Source organism: Sceloporus undulatus, chromosome 1, assembly GCF_019175285.1.
Source record: "Sceloporus undulatus isolate JIND9_A2432 ecotype Alabama chromosome 1, SceUnd_v1.1, whole genome shotgun sequence".
In the NCBI taxonomy this organism is placed as follows: Eukaryota; Metazoa; Chordata; class Lepidosauria; order Squamata; family Phrynosomatidae; genus Sceloporus; species Sceloporus undulatus.
Window position 1 is genome coordinate 108,788,181 of NC_056522.1, and position 22,882 is coordinate 108,811,062.

A 22,882-nucleotide genomic window follows, 5' to 3' on the forward strand; every position below is an offset into this window, starting at 1 on the left:
AAAAAATTAATATCTATATAACCCACTTCACATTTTGAAACTCCATTGCAAACCAGATGCCAGATGACCGATGTCGATTGTCACCTAGATGTATTTTCTCTAGAACAGCAGGAAATATATTATGGTTGTGTGGGAAAATCTGATTGTTCATTGCAAATGGTGCTGATACGTACATAATCACTGCTAGGCTAAAAGCAGAGAATCCATTGCAGATTTTTGTACAAACTTTAAAGGAACTATCCAAAATGCTGAACCTATTTAATGGATGGAGTTCAGCATCACTGAAAGAGCATTTAAAGTATCAATGAAAACCTGGAAAGGATTCACTACTCCACCAACAGGAAAATCACTAGCCACTAGGAATATTTACACCAGTGGTAAATAATGTGGCCAGTTATTTGCAGTTCCCCAGTCTTGATTAGATTGCTGGTCATTAAAGTATTCAGGTACTAAAACTATGGGTGCATCTGCACTGTAGAACTAATGCAGTTTGACATCAGCTTAAGTATTGTTGCTCCATCCTATGGAATCCTGGGATTTGTAGTTTTACAAGGACTTTAACCTGCTCTACCAAAGAGTGCTGGTGCCTCACAAAAACTACAAATCCCAGGTTTCTGTATGATGGGGCCATGGTAGTTAAAGTGGTTATTTCTACAGTATTATTTCTACAGATGCACCCTATGTCTGCCATGGATAGACTTTCTGAACAAATGAATCGATCACCTGAACAAAGACACAAGTTAAATTATTTGTATTTCCTAATGAAGAGTGGATGTGAGATTTGCAGGTCATTGTCGCAAATTTTGCCTTCTGGAAAAAACAACAACAAAGAGGAGAATAACTGAACTTCCTTTCGGAGGGAGTGCCAAAACCTACGATCAGCCACCAAGGCTCTCTTTTGTGTCCTCACCAGCTAAGCCTAAGAGTGTGATGAGATGGAGCGAAATCTCTCCCCTGAAAATTGTAAGACTTGGGCAGGCTTTTATGGGGAGATGTGAGTTTTCAGAATTTGTTAGGAATAAATTGTTGCTAATATTGACAGGGGCTAGAAGGAGATTTGATGTTAATTTCAAGGATCATCATATGGAAGAAATTCGATGAGTGATCTCAAGAAGAAATTGCAGAAGAGGACATGTTATAGTTACCTCATACCAAGTTGCCATCAACTGGTCCCAATGACACACAATGCACTAAGAACCACCTACTCAATCTAATGTTGCTTAATAGTGTATGCTGTGCTGTACAGTGTACACTAGTGACGATGCACATTGTGGTAATTTGCAAATGAGTCATTCTCTTTGTGGCTGCAGGACTCCTTCCAAGCTAAGGCTGCTTCAGTCATGGAGATGTAGCAAATTACTTCATGAATGTGGTCCCAGCTTTAAAGACAAACATGTCCATAAATAATATGGTGACAGGATTAACTCACCAACCTAAACCAGATGTTGTGGTATGGATGAAAAAGAGAAAATGATGGTTAAAACAAAGTGTTTCTTTGAAAGCAAGAGTAAAAACAGAGGCCCAGGAACAGAACAGCAGGGTCATTTTGAAGGAAAGGGCAAGCAGTTCATCAGTCCATGCTTTTTTAATACATGGTGGTATACCTGAACTTCCTACATATCTACTAAATTCTTAAAGAATTGATTGTTTTCACTTTCTGTCTGCGGCCAGCAGCCATACACTGAGCAAGAGAGAGAGGTGAGTGAACTAGAAAGTGGATGCTGAGACTTACATGGCAATCAGAGTAATCAGACAAAATGGTAAGTCCACTGGAATACTTAGGGCTTGAGAAGAACTCTGTTGACAGCTGGATCAAAGTTGCAATGATTAGAATGACTAGCCCCTATCTAAAGCAGATCATTGTAGAGTCTTATCCTGACTTCTAGATCAACATTCTACCCTACTACAAAACCTTAATTTCTGCTCTACTGATAAAGAACTATATGGTTTAGCCTAGTATTCTGTGAGAACCAGGGTTCGAATCCCCACTTGACCATAGAAACCCACCTTGGGCAAGTCATACTCTCCCAGGTTCAGAGGAAGGCAAAGGCATGCTCCACCTGAATAAACCTTGCCAAGAAAACATCATGATAGGTTTGTGTTAGGGTCACCATAAGTCAAAAATGACTTAAAGTCACACAACAACAAACATATTATTCTATTATCTAATACTTGAAAACTATTTGCTAAATTTCTTGTTATTATTTACATTCTGCTGGAATTGGTATGTGTAATGTTTGCATAGTTTTGCATTATTTTTCATAGAATGAAAAAAATCATCCTCCAAATTTGAGCAAAACTTTTAACAAATAGTAATGTGTCTGTGGTGTACACATTGAAGGGACAACTTTCCCGTGTTTGAGATGTATGATGTCATGAATTCAGCATGATGTCTGTGTTTGTGTATAATAAATCATCAATATCAATTTGATTGTCACAATTATACTAGGTAGTTATTATTGTGTGTAAGAAGCCTGATTTGAAAGTTTAAATCAGAACAGCTCATGCAGATAATAATAAACTGAGCAATGCATCTCTTACTGTGCAATGCAATGTGTAACAGAGCCAAAGTTCAAAGTCCTTTTCATAGAACAAAAAAGGGATGGGAGGGATATTCTTAAAAAGTGCCTGGGGAAGGAAACGTGCTTGGCTTTTGATTTTGTTTTAAAGAATCAACAAAAAAGTCAAATGAGTTAGGTTTGTTACCATAAAAGTAGATACATAGAGTGGAGAGCTCTTCTTTCCCTTACATAGAACCTTCCCTTTCCCTTTCCAACCAAATAGAAAGCAGCTGTTCTGTCGTCTTTCTTCAGAGAAGTTTAGTCATTGAGACTAGATTCTTGGCCTCAAATGGAGAAGATCAGCATGCAGGATCAGTCAGGATTCATTTGTTCAGTGTTTTCCATTGACAGTAAATCCCAGATTTATATAGTGCTGGCTCATTTGCCACAAAGGTCTCCAGTGCATGAGAACAGGTAGGGATTAGAGGCCTTCACTTCAAGATGAGATTTTGTCTGTGTGAGGATTACAGTTTTAACTTTTGTTGTTGTACTGTGAAGTAACTGAAGTATTTAAATTGATAGCTTTGATCCTATTCTTATTAACTTATCTGTATTACACTTACATGCTTTTCAATTTATAAAAAGCTCATAAGGGTCTCAGGCTTTCCCCTATGGAGACAGCTAACCACAGCCTGGAAAAATTATTCATTTGTTGCCGACTATTAATAAATAAATAAATAAATAAATAATATCCCACTCTCCCCCCCCCCACAAAAAAATGGGACTCAAAGCAGCTCAAAACTTAAAAGAACAATACAGTGAAAAAATACAAAAAGCAGGCTTTAAAATAGAATTAAGCTCTTCATAGTAATGACAATATAATTCATAATGGAAGGAACTGAAAAACAGCAGCTGCTTTTTCAGTGGGCACAGGTATGAGAAAATGAAGAGACAAGAGCCAACAATGGAACAGGATGGGAGAGTGGGATAGAGTATCAGCTTAATGTGATGCCATTAAATGGGTGGCTTCCTCCTCTGAACCCACCTTCCCACTACTCCTACCTTATGGCTGGAGTGGGGATGATGTTGATGACTGGCAGAGCAAGAGATAGAAGGAAGACAGAGAGGCAAATGAAGGGCTGAGGAGGACAGCCCCCATGGTGCTTAGTGCCAACTCATCTGCAGCCCTCCATGGTGCTTAGTGCCAAACTCATCTGAGATTGTGCTTGTCTTGCTTATGGCGACACCTCACAGTGGCTTTCCACCATTTCTGGCAGGCAGCAGTGGCATCTTCTTCAGAAATATCTGGGGTCTGCTATCCCTCAGGAGGTGAGGAACTGAAACTTTTGCTGCTGCTTTGGGTAATTGGGTAGTGGTTGCATGTCTTGCTGTCAAGCCTCAGAACAGAGAAAACAAGAGGTCCATCACTCTCCAAAGTAGTTACTAATGGTCTTTGTATAGTTTTGTCCTTATTAGCACTCTTGCCTTGCTGGAGAAAGACGCTTACCTGCTTCATTCCTTTTGCTTAATCCAAATTGTTTTTGATTCTTCTTTACTTCCAACCTTTGCGTTTCAATCTCCAACGATCACCTTGATATCCTGTGTTGGTGTGTTGTCAATTTCTTCCTGTACTCCTTCATAAAATCTATCAATTTTTTCTTGTTCTGTCTCAGTGGTTGGTGCATATACTTGAATTATGGTGATATTCATAGGTTTCCCATGGAGCCTTATTGAGATGATTTGGTCTGATTTTGCATTGTATCTTCTGACTGCTTTTGCAACATCTTTTCTTAGTATGAAAGCCCCCCTGTTTCTTCTTGTCTTTTCATTCCCTGATTAAAACACTGTGTGGTTCTCTGATTCAAAGTGGCCCATTCCTCCCTCACCCCCAGTACTGCTATGTTCACGTGTTGCATTTCCATTTTCGCCATGTCTAGCTTCCCTTGGCTTATGCTTCTCAAATTTCATGTCCCTATTTTATGTGTGGTGTTGCTTCTGGTGGGGTTTGTCTTTTTGAGAGTGTTTACTGCTTGCTTTGGCATTTTTGACCGCCTGTAGCTGCTCTTGCAAGTTTGTTTTCCTTTAGTTTCTACCTATCTCTCTGTTAGTGCTCTTGTCCTGTTTGTGTGACACTTGCGATGTGTCCTCATAGGGTTTTCTAGGTGGGGGGGGGGTTACACAAGGAGGATCACCTACATCTCCCTGTGTGCAGTGCTAACAAGTGTTAGCTATGATGTCACTGCTGTTCTTTACTTTAATGACACCCATCACTACTGCTGCTGCCCAGTAGTTGTTTTCCTACGTCATTCTCCCTCCCTCCCATTATTGTTGAACTGATCATTTCTCTACACTTCTCCTCCCTCCTTTTCCCTTCCCCCCTCATGACTTCCTTTATTTTAGCCTCTCATCTGTCTTCTGGCCCTTGTTTGATTTTCCTTGTCCATCCTCTCTGTTACCACCAATATACTGATCTCATAGTTAAGAGCAGATGTTATGGCTTGAGGCTGCATATCATTCAGATCTCCAGGTGGCTAAGTAAAGAAGATAAACAGTGATAGAGGCTGCAGATATATATCTATCTCAATATTTCTTAATAAAATCTATATTTTAATGCAGATTTGGGGGGCATTGTTTTCCTGTTTTTTAATATTCTAAGCACTGAATGATTTCCTCAGAGAAATGTAAAATAAATATGTAGCTTTAAAATGTGAAAAATGTAAGCTAGTTCATAGAAGCAAATGTTTCAATAATGCCTGTCTTTAAAAGCTTTTTTTTATCCTCCACACTATTTTTTTGCCTATTTACTAAGCACTCAGCATACACAAGTATTTCAAATGATTATATTTTTATTTTAGCTGAGCAGAATAAAACACAATACTGTCTGAGGAATGCAATATGAATGCATAAATATTCAACAATGTTCCAAAGAGTCTTCCTTGAATTGTTTGCTGGAATTTCAGTAAATCAAAAACACTTTGCATTTCTCGCTAAACATGTAAGGAAAGAAGAACAATAGCTTTCTCACAGAGAGATGCACAAGTTTCAGCTTCATGGAACCTGTGCATTTTTCCTTAGCAAGAAAGTGAATGCTCTCCTTTATGTATTATTGTGAAGGCAAGAAAAGAAGTGTGAGTCATTCACACATTTGTCTCATAATGTTCTGAAGAATATATGAGGCTGCCATTAGCAGATAAAATAACACGCATGGCTCCTGAGGCATGTAGTGACCTCTTTAAATATTATTTTGAGGTGGTGTATAAGGCAAACCAGTTCTGTGGCTAATAGCTGCTTTATAGCAATTGTTCAGTATGAGATGGAAGGAAGCTTCCATGTATTTAAATTCAAAGGTATTCTATGCATGAACCTTCTTTTAGGGTTCCTGGAACATGTGAGTTGCATTGTATTGATTAGATTATAGAGACTGAAATTTACAGGATTTGCTGATAAGTATGGGGGGAAATGTGAGCTAAGAGGATCAGTCAACATACCTGCTTTGCAGTTTTACATGATGGCGAGATATTATCTATGGAGTTTATTGCATTGACAAAAAACCCGACTGTTCCAGAACAGGATACAATCAGCTTGTGGGGATGCTACCAGGAATTATCATACATAATTCACCACCAGTTCCACCGGACGATTGCAGCCTGGCGGCATCCCAGGTTCCAGACATGCTTCGGAGGCCACTTGTCAAAGTCAGGAGCTTTCTGACTTTGAAAAGCAACCTCCAAAGCACAGAAGGGACTGGGATGTAGCCGGGATGCAGCTGCCCGATGGCAGTGGCAACAAATTACTATGATAATTCCTGATAGCATCCCGCAACCTGACTGTACCCTGTTGGGAAGCAGTCAGGGTTTTTGTCAATGCGATAATCTGAGAGCAGACCACAGTTGGTCCCAAACCAGACTGTACTTTTAAAAAAGTACTTTCCAGTTCACATGCTTCCTGCTTTATGTCAAAGTTTGCTTTGACCATGACCCTTCCTTTCATTTTTATATGATGTTTCGTTATCTCTTGGTTCTCACAGCTTCACACTGACTGTGCCATGGTGATGCTGGTTCAAGATAAGAATGTTAGAGGGGAAAAGGAAGTCATTCCACTTATTGTCTGGTTTAGGAATAGCAACATTTGAAAACAAGAGTCATAGATCGTGTATTATTGAGCCACAGATTTATTGTATGTTTAAAAAAAAACAAAATGCAGGTGTCCAAACAATATAAAACATGTTTCTGAGTTTCAAGTGTTTATAGTGATTAATAAAACAACTGTTAAATAAACTGATCTTCCCATCTAGAGACTCAGGGGGGAAAATCCTACCCTACGGGTTTGAATTGACCTCCATAGTCAATAAATATTTTAATCCAAAAAAAGAAAAATGAAAAATGAACTTCATATTTCAGCCCACCAACAGTTTTTCAAAGTTCAGATACAGGGCAGTGAGTGGAGTAGTGGTTAATATTGTTTATGCAACAGGGAGATTAAGTGTAGCTTGCAAAATTGATTATGTTCCAAATTTGCAAGCACACAGCAATCAATTATTTTATGCACCAAAGAACATTAAGTCACTCAAATTGCTTAGCCAAATGCATTGTTTTGGTACTTGAGGCATTAGATAGAACATCATTGTTTTTCTTTCAAGAAAAGTAAGAATAATCTAGTGTTGTGAAATATACTCACACAGTTATAACAATATGGGATATCTGAAGTTTAAAATAACTCAAAATTACATTCTAGACTTTTTTCCCATTTTAACAGGCATATATATTAATATGCTTCAACCCAGTTTATCCACTGCAAGAGAGAGAGAGAGAGCGCCAAGCTCCTAGTTCTTAAAATCCAAAGAGATAGAGTTGACATGAGCTGAAAATATTGTGTCCATTATCTTAATTCAGATTAACTGTGCTTCCATTCCTACTTTATGTCTTTGCCCAATTGATGTTTTACTTAAAGATAGATTCTTTCAAAGCCTTCCAATCAGATGTTTATAGAAACAAAAGAATGTCTATTATTTCAAGCTCTCTTATTTGAAATGCTGTGCATATCCATGTATAAGTCTAGAAATCTTAATCAAAATTTTGGGCCAAAAAACCCAAGGTCGATTTATTCACGACTCCCCTCACTGTACTTTAACTCTTATTTTTTTTTAAAAAAAGGAACCATCCTTTGTCTGAGTAGATTAATAATAATTATTTATTTATATTCCGCCTTTTCTCAAAGGAATCAAGGCGGATTACAAATACAAGAATAAAAATACAAAGTACAAAAAATAACGCACTATGCTATCCCCTTACACCCCATACCATTACATAACAATAGAATACAATAACAGTTAAAGTAGTTAAACAAAAAGTTAAAAACACATAGCATAGCAAATAATCAAAGCATAACATAACATAATAATTGATAAGACGATCCCCAGCTCTCCCCTTACAGCAAAGTAACAATCAATACAATTACATGCTTAAAATAGTTGTACTAGTTTTAAAACAGAAAGATCAGGCAATGGAGTAGGACCATCAGGGACCATTAGACTAATGAAAGGTGAGAACTTAGGAGCTATGCCGTCCGGCCATTAACGCTGGACTGGGAGCAGCGTCAGGGCGTGGCATCCATACGATGCACACCCCAACTCCGCTCCCATGGTGGCATGACACCACACGTCACTCCAAATGGCACGCAGCATCATGGCACTCCGAAGGAGCACCTTAGAGCCACGGCACCACAGCTATTGCACCCCGTTTTTTGCGACTCCTTCTTTGTGCCCTGGAAAGGCCAGATTGGGGCTGTGGCATGTGGTTGCCACAGCCCTGATCCGGCACAGCTGGAGGCAGCTGCAGGCTGAACAGCTTCTTAGTCTGCCCTAGTAGAAGCACTAACCCCCTCTATTCTTTCTGCCTCGGCTCCGTCTCTGACTTTTTGAATGCCTGGCCAGGAAATGGTGGCAGCAGCAGCTCCTTGGTGCCACCCCTCAAAGGAGCACCAGGAGGAATCAGGCTTTGAAGAATATGAATAAGATATTTGAGTATGTTTGTCAGATTTTCTGGGTTAAAATCAAGCAAAGTTATCACATCAAAGTTAACGGCTATAATTACGGCTAATGTAGTCATCATTTTCTTTGCTTTGCCTGTTCATACTTTTTGAAATATGTGCATTTTCATAGTGCCACTTGTGCCTGGTCACTTCACCCAGCCACCGTATGTTCACACCTCAGCTATCCAGCTTTTAGGATGAACACAAACAATTAAACCTGCCAGAATTTTGTAAATTCTTTGGGATAGCTTTCTTTTGCTTCATCCTTTACATTCTTTGTTGCATGCCCCTATGCTTTACCCTCAGCTTATCCGTGGGTCATATTAACATCCATAATTTTGGCCTCACATCCTCCCCTCGACTTATACATGAGATTGACTTATAGTCAAGTATATACAGTATTTAATAATAAAAGTCTGCTAGAGACCTCCAGCAGTATTGTGGGTAAAAATGCCAGTTCACCATTCTTCCTTTGTCTTTCTACCAAACTCTGCAATCATCAAAGTATACGAGAAGTACTATCCATTTGCCATCATCCCATCTTTCCCATGCAGCACTTCATTTCTTTCATTCCTCAGCCTTCTCACCAATCTGTCATCATCAGGCCTGAGAGGGAGTGGAAAAAACAAGCTCAACTACATCAGGCCTAGCTGTGAATTACTGTGACTTATGCCATTCTGTTTTATCTTATTGTATTGTATTCTCTATGTATTTTTATTACTGTAACCCGCCCAGATTCCTTGTGATTGGGCGGACTATAAATAAATAAATATCATCATCATCATCATCTCCTCTCTGGTAGAGCTCTGGCAGTATCTTGCCATTCCTGTTTACTGCTATGTTCAACAATCACAGGGTTACAAAAACAGGATGATCACTTATGCACCGCCAGAAAAAAAGAGGAGGAAGAAAATAAAAGAGGACACAAACAGTATACATTAATTTGCAGTTGAAGTAATAGTCTCATAGACAAACAAATGAGGCCTAGAACAGATCAAGCTGGAATTCTCTCTGGAAGCCAAGATGACTAAACTTAGGCTATGTTCAGTTTTGGACACTTCATTTTAAGAGGGAGATAGACAAGTTGAAGGAGGCTCAGAGAAAGGCAACAAAGATAATAAGAGGGATGTAGAACAAAACACATGAGGAAAGGGGGAGGGAGTTGGACATGTTCAGCCTGATGCAGAGCAGACTGAGGGGATTACATGACTGCTAAGTATCTAAAAATGCTGTCACAGAAAGGAGGTGGAGGTTTTATTCTCTGCTGCCTGAGAGGGTAGGGCCACATCTAATGGTTTTAAGTTACACGAGGGTTGATTCTGATTAAAAAATAGAAAGAATGTCTTGTGGGTAAGAGCAGTTTATCAATGGATTAGCTGGCAAAGTAGTGGAGTCTCTTTCTTTGCATATCTGGACAGCTGCCTGATGGGGATTATTTAGATGGAATTCCTACACTGAGTGTGGTGTTGGACTCAATGAACCATGGAGGTCCCAATTCTGTGATTCAGATGTATAGGTTTCAACCTAGTGTGAGCAAGAAGCCAGTGTTGAAGTGATTTGGACCTCTAAGGGGGGCATTTTACAAGTGGAGTGTCACACCACAGAAGGCCCTTGCTGGTTATCTTTACACAGTGTATTGCTCCCATGGGTGACCCTTTCCAGCAGACCTCAGACAGGTATGTATGGGAAAGGCACTTCTTCACATATTAAGGTCTGATGTTGTTTGGGGCTTTTAATGCCATCACCAGTAGCTTCAAGTGAAACCAGAAGTGTATTGGCAGCCTGCACAATTTCTTTAAAAAATACTGTTATATGGATTGTCTCTGTGTTCCAGTCAGCACTCTACCTGCTATGTTTTGCACTAACTGAGGCTTCTCGGTTATCTTTAAGTGCACCCCTACATAAACCCCACTGCATTAGTCTAACCAAAAAGTTAAAACTAATCTCCCCCCCCCCCCCCATCTTTTTTGTTGCAGAGATGCCAAGAAGGGTTTTTTCGAACGTTTTCAGGAGAATGCAGCCCTTGTGATTGCAACAACAATGCATTCAGGTGTCTTGATGGATCTGGAGTTTGTCTAGTAAGTTATCTTTCCTGATTACTGAATCTGAAAATGCAATCTTCTTCTGTTTGTGAACTGCCCAGAACACTTTGAGCATTCTAAAACTAAAGAAAATGCTATCTGATGTAGCTTATCATTCTATATATTAGTTCATCTTTTAAAATTATTTTAACCTAAATGGGAAATTCAATTAAAAGGCATAAAGAGTCTGCAACCTTATTGGAGGGTACAAAGCTCATAAAGCAGCACATTTGTATGCACAGAGAGGTGATAATTCCTTATAGAGCCTTTGTCTTACGCTTGCAACCATAATATTAATAATGCATATAGAAAATGCTTGATTCCTTAATTAAAACTCTTGCTTAATCAAGTGTTAATGCACAGGAGACTAGATGTTATACGCAAAGAAAACAGTCAACTCTAAGATGTACGTGTGCTTTCATGCACTTCATAGACAACTTGATTACTTCATCTACAAAAGTGAAACATCTAATTGGATGTGTTATATTTGTAACTAATCCATAAAATGAAGTAGCTTGTACTCGCTTCTGGTCAACTTTATGATTTTGTATTTCTGATCTCCTTTCTCATGACTTAGGATCATACCACACTGTAGAACTGATGCAGTTTGACACCACTTCAGTGGCTAAATGCTGTGGAATTCTAGGATTTGTCATTTGATAAGGACACCAGAGCTCTCTGAAAGGGAAGCTTAAATATCTCACAAAACTACAAATCCCAAAATTCTACAGCATTGAGCCATGACACTTAAAGCAATGTCAAACTATATTAATTCTGCAGTGTAGATGCAGCCTTTCATTCATTCATTGTATTTATACGCTGCTCTTCTGCCTCAGAGGCTCTCAGAGCAGCTTACAAATTGTTAATTAGATACAGTAATTCTCTGTTCTGAGACTTTCAATTTAAGTCTAAAAAAGACATGATACAAAAAGAGAAGCAGAAGGGACCTGCGCATTTTAATACTGGTCAGTGAACATAATGATTTGCAGAGGAGTTAATATCACTTCAGTTGCTATAGACAAGCTTTTTATCAGGTTCAGTTGGAGAAAATATATCCAACTTCCTACCCATTTAACAGTGAATGATTTATCCCAAACCATTTTCCTGCTTCAAGTGGTTCTACAAATAGTGGCCATTAAATTTGCCACTGAATTTAATATTTAATTTAATTTTATAATTATTTAACAATAATGTAATTGCCACCACTAGAGAATCAAGGCAATACAATGGAATTGGATTTAAACATGGGATTTTCTTTAAATGTGTGAGTACCCCCCACCAACTTTCCCCTCATAAATGTGCATAATTTATTATTTACCCTTTACCCTCTACTGAATGTTTACCCTCTACTGAATTGAAAACAAAAAATTGATCATTTGATTTATGGAAATAAGTTTTCGTAAACTAATGTATATATCAAAAATTAGTTATTGTTCATATACGTATCTCTGAATTTTAAAGTGCAATTCTCAGTTTTTTCAAAAGTACCAATAGGTATTTTTAGAATAAAACAGACTTAGAAATGTATATATACATTTAGATCAGGGCTGAATAAAATGCAGATCTCCAGATGTTGTTGGTCTGAAATTCCCATGAGTTCTATCCAGAATAGTTAATAGAGAGGAATGCTGGGAACTGCAGTCAGCAACATCATGAGGACCATGTTTTGTCTATCCCAGTATACCAATAAAACATATTTATAAATCCATCATATATGGGAAAATAATTCAAAAATACCTACTTCAATTTTCTCTTGATATACACATTTCCATACAGTGTTTTAAAAAATCCTCCCTTAATGCAGAAATGACATAAAACAGGGACCATCTTCCCATTCAGGAGAAAAGCAATTGAAAGGGAAACTTCCATATTCATACTGTCAACATTTCCCTCCTATTTCATTTTGAAGTACTGCTGCATCAAGTCCATGACCTGGAAGGGTTAGTTTCTGCAAGGGAAACGCAGGAGAAAGATGGGTCTCACTTGTTCATAGGGTTGGATTTGTAGCACTTCAAACATCCTTTTGCAGAACCCAATCAAAACCAATTAAGCTATGAAAACATTTTGGTCTCAACAGCTTGATAATTGCCAGGACCAATCTTCTAGAACACAGGGGGGGGGGCAGAATCTGCTCAATAACTCTGTCAGGGTCCAGAGGAGGATACAAAATTCATGATGCTATCTGCACTGCATGAAGATCCTGCAGAGAGCAACTCCTCCAATCCCATGTCATTTCCAATCAGGACCCCTGCAAGTGCCTGCATCTTGGAGAGGGAATGTATCTTGCCTAAGCCACTTCACAAGCCAGGTGGGAAACCCAGTGTGGGCCAGAGGTTGCCCATCCCTGTTGTATGCCATTCATTTTGATACATTTGCACAGTAACAGTGAGTAGTGAAAAGGAAAGAACATGACCCTGATCTCTGTTCTTTAAATTCTGGAGGGCTTTGTGTCTTGCTAAGAATAAATAGAGAAAAGTAAGTCAGTCAGTGAATCTGTATTACAGTGAGTAACCAGCATTCAGAAACAGCATAAAGCATATGATCCAAATATGCAGAGAATAAAACAAAATGGAATGAAATGGCATAACATAGTACAACATCATATAATTTAGCATACATAAGGATTAGCTACTCAGTCCTTTCACAGTAGAAAAGTTGCTCTTTAGTACAATAATTCACAAAATCCCCACCCTGGGTGACCACCAGCATTGTCATTTGACTGAATCCAGGGGAATTCTAGCACTTTCATTTCTCCCATTTTCTGAAGCCTGCAACAAGAGGATGTATCAGTCAGTATGTAAGAGACTGTTGAAATGCATCAACATTAGAATTCTGAATAAAATAAATCTCCCAATCTCTTATTGCTGGAAATATCTCATTTCCCCCCTGAGACTACCTGTAGTGAGGTGGAACCAGGTGTAGAGAGGACGGAGAGGACGGAAGTGGAGCAGGTGGAAGAAGGGGAGGAGAGTAAGATTGGGGAGGAGGGACGAGAGGAACAAGGAGGAGGTCTGGAGGCGGAGACAGAGAAAGAGAGGCGGGGCGAGAGGAGGATAAAAGGAGAGGGAGAGTGGTGCGCGGGAGGCAGAGGACGTCGCGGAAGAGGAGGACGGGGAGTGGCGGTCGAGTCAGGGACAGGCCAGGTAAAAAGAAGCCCAGGTAGAGACGGGGTACCAGTCACTCTGCAGGCTCACCCTACCTTCCGGAAGCGAGGCCCTCACCAAGGGATAGAATTAAGGGACCCTAGGACGGAGGGGGTGTTCAACTACTCAGACGAGGAGTTGTGGGGAAAACCACCGAACAGAGGCCTAGAAGACGAATGGTGGGACCCTAAAGGAGAGAAGTGGGAGTGTGGGCCCGCCCCACTCGAGTGAGAGAAGGCAGAATACGAGCCACTAGAGAAGTATTCTGGGGGACGTCGGAGACCTGAGGATAGAGGCTCCAACTCACGGGGAGACGTATCCACCGGAGGTCCTACTAAAGACTTATAAGCCCTTTGGTTATTTGTCGGCTCGTTGCCCTGTTGTTGTTGCACTGGGAAAGGAAGTTGGTTTCTAAATAAACACTGTAGCAGAGAAACACGTGCCGAGTAAGTTTGTTGCTCACGTGGCGCTACCTTCCTCCTTTAGTTGAGAATTATGCAGCCAGGCACGCCAGCCCCGCCCACACTACCCTACAGTCATTATACCTTAGAAGAATGGCCCATTACTTAAACTGGGCTGTATTATTTTTTATGTCTGTTACATTAGTAATTCTCAGTACATATTAGTAAGTCAGTTTGACTCTGAGTAAGCATCAAGAACATGAGTCTTTTATCTGAAGTACATTCAATTATGGACAACATTCAATACTACCAACTTCTTTAATGACAGGGCATATGTGGGTTGTATTCAGCAAGGTTGAAATGGCTTCATGCCTTCTGAGATACCCTTAATCTTGCTGGCTGCTATATGAAAAAGCTCCAGCAGGCCAACAAGCATTGCTTTTCTGAATGTCTCCATTGGCAATGCACTGCTACTTACAAAACTCTTCCATTTTAATCCATCAGTACCTGGAAGAGTTTCGTAATAGGCATTGGGTCTTTGTACATTGCTTATCGTGGGCACCTCCTGAAATCACTTCTGCTAGACTGGAATTAGACATTCCTTCCTTTACTGAAACCACTTTTTTGTTTTCCTCTCCTCCACAAGCATTTCTCTCCTTCTGTCTCTTTTAATTGCAGGATTGCCAACGAAACACAACTGGAGACCACTGTGAAAAATGTCCTGATGGCTACCTGGGTGATGTCGCCAGGGGAGCGCCCACTTTTTGCCAACCGTGCCCGTGCCCTTTGCCACTGCTTGCCAAGTAAATGCTAAGTGAAATTTATTTTATGTCATTGGTTCTAGTAGAGCTGTCCGTCCTGCTGCTAAGCATACTCATGTTCTGCTATCATTAGGCCTCCTGAGGGAGCACAGACTGTTAACAATTGTCTAGACAAGATCACGTTAGCCTATTTATTTTTACAGGCAGTTTGAGAATATGCTATTGTTTCCCCTTTATTTTCAGTCTCATTAGCAAACAAACAAAGGAACTATGGATTTCATTATCTCCTAACTTCATTTCTACTTTTCAACTCTGAGCACTGGAATGGTTTGTACAACAATGCAGCTTTAATTAGAAGCTCAGACACAAATCTGATACACTGATCCAAATAGCTGATACACATTACTATAGGCACAGTTTGAAATCTGTTACAGATTTAGCTCAATAGTAAAATGAATATGTAAAGGCCAGTAAAAAGGGAAACAATTTTTCATCAGTTTTTGGAGTAAAGCTGATAACTGGAATAGACAAAATTGGGCTAGTTGGCCACAAAATCTGCTAGTCCAGCTCCTGTTGAATCAAGAATCCAGCTTTAGTGAAAGAAATACATTTCTGTTTCACACTTCAGGAGACCAGAATCTCAACAGAATAGGGAATCTGAGTTCAACACTCATACAAATATACCATCATAAAGTTGTCTAGTCATTCATACATTGTACATGTGTTAAGGTAACTTTCCATCCAACTAACATTCTTAGCCAGGTGCTTAGGCTAGCCCTGGAAAGATAGCCTAAACTGGGCTACTACAGACTCTTCCATGTAAACTACTCAGTCCTTGTTCCTTGTTATCAGAAAGCCCGCTCTCACCCTTATATGTCAAAGAGAAATGAGATATGCTGGTGTAACATTTGCTATGTCAATTTTATTTTATTTTTTCTAGAGGGAAATACTTAAACCGAAGGCACATGATTCTAAAAAGATGCAGGCATTTATCTAAGTTAGGCCAGGGGATGCCATACTACTGTCACTTTCCCTTTCACTTATAATGCATAATGTACTGTACCTATTCACCTGGAGCAGTAGAAAATGCACATAAATTAAGGGTGTCAATCTTTGTTTATTTCTCTCTCGCATGCAAGAATGAATAATTTCAAAATTTTTCTCTCTGCTTGGTTAACATTATGACCTTTTTTTTTTTGCTCATCTTTATTGATTTTTGGCACTTTATGACTCTTTTCCAAAAAAAACCAAAACTTTTTTGCATCACTGAATTTTTCACACAAAAAAGTAAGGAATCTATGTTTTACTATTTTCTTAGAAGTCTGACTGTGTGCTAAAGCATTCTTCCTTGTCAAAAACATTTATGAGTATTCTTTACATGTCTATGTATAAGTATACAGTACAAACACAAATTTTGTGCATTAACTGGCACATATGTGTAGCCTCTATATGGTTAACATTTGGTAGTGATTCTTCACTGTTCTACTGTTATAACAAATACATTTGCTGCAGATTACCACTGATGTATGTTATAGCTGATTATGCAAATATCCTATATTATTAATTTTGCTCATATTGGCTGGTATTCTCTTGGGTAGTCCCAACTAAATTAGACCTATTCTGTCAATTGTTGAATGGTGAGTTAACACATAAGTAAATATCCTTAATTGAATGGGTTGACTTTAGTCAAGTCTAACAACAGGATTTAGCCTTCAGTGCACATTACCTTTGTATATACACAACAATTAGTGTATTGTATTCATTGTTTTGGCGGGCAGGAATGCAACAATCATGATATGTCCAAAGTACAATAGCCTTAGTTTAGTCATCGTTACTTCTAATGAGGGCAGGCTTGATTTAGTTGATGTCCACACGGCACCGCGGTGCACTATTTGGACTCTGTGCCATGCGTACATCATTATGGCTGCCCCTGTGTGGATGGGGTGAGCCATTATTGCACAGTAGGGCTCAGGAGCGTGCAAACGCTCTGCTCTCCCGAGCCCTAAAATCGCCAGTCTATACCAGGCATACGTCCCCAACCACAGCATTTTCCATACAGGAAAGCATTTTCTACAGGGAAAATAGTACTTCTGCACAGACAATACTTTCTCTCTGCACAAAACAACCAAGTTCAAATTTTGTGTACAATAAGTTATATAGAATAAGAAAATTCTTCTCAGTCCAAGTTTCTTCTCATTAAGGTTTTTTACCACTTGAGAAATTCATTTTTGATGAACTTTGATTTTTTAAAAAATATTCTTCCCATCCCTAGTCTCTACTGCTGATCACTGGGATTTCATGTTTTTACAAAGTCTGCGTATGTCCAGCTTCAGTTGCTGCATATGAACTGTTTGATCAAAGCTCCATTACCCTTTGCAAATATACAAAGGACATCTCTGATACACAGTTTAATCAACGGATACATCTATTGCTATGAGCTCTTACTTTGTAGAATGGTTAAGATTTCCAATGCTTTTTTAAAAAAAAAATTGCCTGGATCATATTAGTTAGTCTGAACTAGCAGAAACCAATTGAAATTTGTTAAATGGACAGTCAACACATTAGCAAATTACGGTATATCAATTCTATGGGTGTTGGGACCAGGAATAAGATTCAGACCATTATCTTGAATACCTATTAAAATTTTTATAGCTAACTGATAAATTATATATATTTTTCTTAGTGTTGGACGATGGAGACCAGGGTTCAAATCCTCTCTGAGCCATGGAAACCCACCTTGGGCAAGTTACACTCTCAGCCTTAGAGGCAAAAACCCCTCTGACTAATTCTTGTCAAGAAATTCTATTATAGGGTTGCCATAAATCAGAAACAGAGCAGGGGAGCCTGAAAGTTCCACCAGAGGGAACAGCCGCTGCTAGGCCTCGGAGGAGGTGTGTAGTCGAAGTGAGGGACTCCTTGCTGAGAGATACTGAACCAGTGGTTTTTGGGCCTCACAAGATGTCTTAGGAGGTGTGCTGTCTCCCTGAAGCAAAGATCCGTGATGTGACAGAGAGGTTGACAAGATTTGTCAAGATTACTGACCAATACCCCTTCCTTTTGGTCCATGTGGGAACCAATGATACTCCAAGGCACAGCCTTCAGAATATCATAAGGGATTATGAGGCTTTGGGTAGGCAGTTGAAAGAGATCGATGCACAGGTTATCATCTCATCTCTTCTCCCAGTCGAAGGGCATGGTCCAAGAAGGGAGACGAAAATAGCAGATGTAAACAACTGGCTCCGTAGATGGTGCGGCCAAGAACAGTTTGGATTCTCGGACCATGGGCCGTGGTTCCATGAGGAAGGACTTCTGGCAAGGGATGGGCTGCATCTCATGCCAGCTGACAAAAACATTTTTGCTAACAGTCTCAAACATTTGATCAGGAGGGCTTTAAACTGAATTATGTGGGGGAGGGAGACAATATTCTGGAAGGCAAAAGGGATGGAGAAAATAGCCAAACTATAATAGTGGGAACAAGACAAAGAGTGCAAAGACTCAACAGTGGGAGGAAAAAATGTTTGCAAAGGCAGCAAGTAAAGGGAACACATGGTCTTAAATGTCTCTACACTAATGCACAGAGTATGGGAAATAAGCAAGCTGAACTTGAACTCCTAGTACAACAAAGCCAATATGATATAATAGGCATCACTAAAACCTGGTGGGATGAGTCTCATGATTGGAATGTAGGAATAAAGGGGTATAACCTTTTCAAGAGAAATAGGCCAAACAGGAAAGGAGGAGGAGGAGCCTTATATGTCAGGGACATTTACACCAGTGAAGAGATCCAGGACATCGATCCTGGAAGCCAGGTGGAGAGCATCTGGATAAAAATTAAAGGGGAGGGAAACAACAAGGATATTATTGTGGGAGTCTACTACAGACACCCCAGTCAGATGGAGGAATTGGATGATGCCTTTCTAGAACAGATGACCACACACTCAGGAAGGAGAGATGTAATAGTGATGGGCGACTTCAACTATCCTGATATTTGCTAGAAGTCAAATTCAGCCAAATCCTCAAGGTCTACCAAATTCCTCACTTGCCTTGGAAACAGTTTAATTGTCCAAAAGGTGGAAGAGGCAAGAACTACTTTGGATCTGATCCTAACCAACAGGGATGACCTAGTTAATGGGGCGCAAGTGGTGGGATCCTTAGGTGGAAGTGATCATGTACTCCTGGAGTTTGTTATACAATGGAAAGGAGAAGCCAGGCATAGTCAGACACACATTCTAGACTTTAGGAGAGAGGATTTTAGTAAACTTAGAGAAATATTGGGGGTGATCCCATGGTCAGGAACACTAAAAGATAAGGGAATTCAAGACAGATGGTACTTTCTCAAAAGGGAGGTACTGAAGGCACAATTTCAAACAGTTCCAGTGAGAAAGAAAAATGGGAGGTGTCTCAAGAAACCAGGATGGATGACTAAGGAACTTTCAACCGAGTTAAGTTTGAAACAGAACATGTATAAGAAATGGAAAAAGGGGGAAATCACAAAAAAGGAATTCAAAGAAATAGCAGGCATTTGTAGGGGTAAAGTCAGAAAAGCTAAAGCACAGAATGAACTAAGGCTTGCTAGAGAGGTTAAGAACAATAAAAAGGGCTTTTTTGGATATGTCCGCAGCAAAAGGAAGAAGAAGGAAACAGTAGGGCCACTGTGTGGAGAAGATGGCAAAATGCTAACAGGAGACAGAGGAAAGGCAGAATTACTCAACCCCTTCTTTGCCTCTGTGTTCTCAGAAAAGGAAAAGGGTGCTCAACCTGAGGATAATGGAACAAAGGACAGAACAGGGGAAATTCAGCACAGAATAAATAAAGAGATAGTACAGGAATACCTGGTTGATCCAAATAAATATACAGTAAGTCTTCAGGACCAGATGAACTACATCCAAGGGTATAAAAAGAACTGGCAAATGTAATATCAGAGCCATTGGCAATAATCTTTGAAAACTCGAGGAGAACAAGAGAAGTCCCCGCAGACTAGAGGAGGGCAAACATTGTCCCCATCTTCAAAAAGGGGAAAAAAGAGGATCCCAACAATTATCGTCCAGTTAGTCTGACATCAATACCAGGAAAGATTCTGGAGCAGATCATTAAACAAAGAGTCTGTGAACATCTAGAAGGCAATGCCATAATCACAAAAAGTCAACATGGGTTTCAGAGAAACAAGTCATGCCAGACAAATCTGATCTCTTTCTTTGATAAAATGACCAGCTTGGTAGATGAAGGGAATGCTGTGGATATAGTATATCTTGATTTCAGTAAGGCCTTTGACAGAGTTCCCCATGACATTCTTGCAAACAAGCTAGTAAAATGTGGGCTAGACAAAGTAACTGTTAAATGGATCTGTAATTGGTTGACCGGCCGAACCCAAAGGGTGCTCAACAATGGCTCTTTTTCCTCCTGGAGGGAAGTGACCAGTGGGGTCCCATAGGGCTCTGTCCTGGGCCCAGTGTTATTCAACATCTTTATCAATGATCTGGATGACAGAATTGGGAGCACACTTATCAAATTTGCAGATGACACCAAATTAGGAGGAATAGTTAATACTCCAGAGGACAGGACCAACATTCAAAATGATCTGAATAGACTAGAAAGTTGGGCCAAAGCTAACAAAATGAAATTCAAGATTCAAGGAGCAAGATTGTTTTCTGCTGCTCCAGAGACTAGGACACAGAACAATGGATGCAAGCTACAGGAAAAGAGATCCACCTCAACATTAGGAAGACCTTCCTGACAGTGAGGGCTGTCTGACAGTGGAACACACTCCCTCGGAGTGTAGTGGAATCTCCCTCCTTGGAAGTCTTTAAACACAGGCTGGATGGCCCTCTGTCAGGGATGCTTTGATTTGGATTACCTGCCTGGAGGAGGGTTGGACTGGATGGCCCTTGCGGTCTCTTCCACCTCTATGGTTCTATGATTCTATGAAACACACCGCAACAATAATATACTAGAATAAACTGCTATTTTGATCATTACATTCCCCCTTTTCCTTCTTTTCTCTTTATATGGACAATATATTGCTAGAGCAGTGAAATCAGAATTGGACATAATATCCTAAGAGTTTTGGCAAGAGAATGCTTGCTGTTCCACTTTATAACAAGGGAGCTAACAATATGAAAAACAGAGCCAAGGGATTTTTGAAGTCTGGCCGTTAGTGTATCAAAATCTCTGAGCTGGCAGATTCATTATATACACAGTTGTTCTTGGGACTCATCCGTGTGGATTATATTTTTTGTTTTCTTTTGTTTTCTTGGTCTGGCTAAACGATCTCTATACTATATCTGATACCCTGGGAACTTGTAGAAGAGTTCCTGTTAAAGGAGCAATCATTTCTTTCAAACAACTAAATAACAGCTGTTCCATCTAGCAGATGTAATTCAAGTGTGTTCTCATGTCCAAAAAAATGCTTTCTTCAAATTTGCTAAGGAATTAACCCATGTAAAATAAGTGAGGAGTAAACAATCCAGGATGGGAGTAGTATTGGGACTGTGTCATTAAAATGTTGCAGAAGGCAGTGTGTGGATATTGATTTCAGAACTATCTCATGAAGTCTGGTTAACTATAAATGTCTCCAAGGAAGGCAAATAAATGCAGGTGTTTTAACTCTGGAAAATATTAGCTTAAAAATACAGATAAAATTGATATAATCCAAAATTATAGGTACCTTCTTTTATTTGTAGGAAAAACAATAAACATACAGTACTTGAATCTTCCTTTACACTTCTTCTCACACAGAACAGTATCTTCCCTGCCTGCTGCAGTTCTCTATCCCACAATGTTTCAAATAGCCCACTTAGGGGAAAAACATATGGCCCCAAAGCAGCGGTTTCACGCCGCCCCTTTCAGCGCCACGTCAGACCCACAGCAACTGCACACTGCAGGGCCAATCCGGCACTTTGCTGCCTCTAAAAAGAGTGGTAAAAAGCTGCCCTTGCCACAGCGGTGGCAGCTTTTCTGGGTTTCTTTGGCACAGTCTGCCTAAACACTGTGCCAAAGAAATGGCGTGATGCCACCCACCATGCATGCGGGCAGGTGGCGTGATGCCAGCATAATGGGGCAGAGTCAGGGCATGTGGCATGTGACCACTACGCCACCACTCCACTCCAATGCCAGTGTGTCTATGCCAGTCTGTTTATCCCCTTACCCTTTGGAGTAACCTTTGGGAAGGTGAAAGAGAAACACAGGGATTGACAAAATGGAGGCACATGGCAGAAGTGCCTTCTGGCATGAGCAGAAGTGCCTTCTGGCAATGCAGAGTGACAATAAGATATGATATAAAAATCTTGAAAGCAGCTTTTATGGGCTAGAGCCCAGTGTATTCATTGCATAATGTGGTTGTCTACATGGGAAAGTACATTTTTACCATGAATAAAGGAAAAGAGGAAACTGAATGTTTTCCATAACATAAACAATTCTAGCTTTATCTGGCTTTATTTGGGGTCTCCCCTTGGAGGGAAAAGATTTACATAACTGTCTTTTTCATGCTGCTGACAAAATGCAACCCAGCATATTCTTCTTCAAAACGGAGTTGAAAACCATCCTATTCAGAGAAGCCTTCCCAGGCATCGCATAATTGTCGCTTACTATCTGATGTTCTGTTGTTGGCTGTTTATCGATCCATGTCCTGTATTGCTATGTACTGTATATGTATTATCCTACTTGTGAGTATGTATTTTCCCTGGATAATGATTAACCTTCCATTTTGAAGCCAAGCCCTCCCTTCAGTCCATCTGCCTTGGTCCAGGCCTCGGAGGTTGAGAGGAACTGCTGGACCTCTTACCCTTTCCCGTCACCACTCCCTTCTCCTTCTGTGTCATGTCTTTTTAGCTTGTAAGCCTGAGGGCAGGGAACCGTCTAACTAAAAAGATTGCATGTACAGCGCTGTGTAAATTTACAGCGCTTCATAAATAAAGGTTAATAATAATAATAATAATAATAATAATAATAATAATAATAATAATAATA

General features: G+C 39.9%; 1 protein-coding gene across 1 annotated transcript in view; it reads left to right on the top strand.

The window, feature by feature from the left end:
• The window catches only part of LAMA4 (laminin subunit alpha 4), a 141,370-nt gene that overhangs the window by 22,241 nt on the left and 96,247 nt on the right, over nucleotides 1-22,882 (top strand). Inside the window, exons 2-3 of the mRNA XM_042441753.1 lie at nucleotides 10,508-10,609; nucleotides 14,835-14,959. Of these exons, the coding sequence (XP_042297687.1) occupies nucleotides 10,508-10,609; nucleotides 14,835-14,959 (227 nt within the window). The remainder of the gene's footprint in view (nucleotides 1-10,507; nucleotides 10,610-14,834; nucleotides 14,960-22,882) is intronic.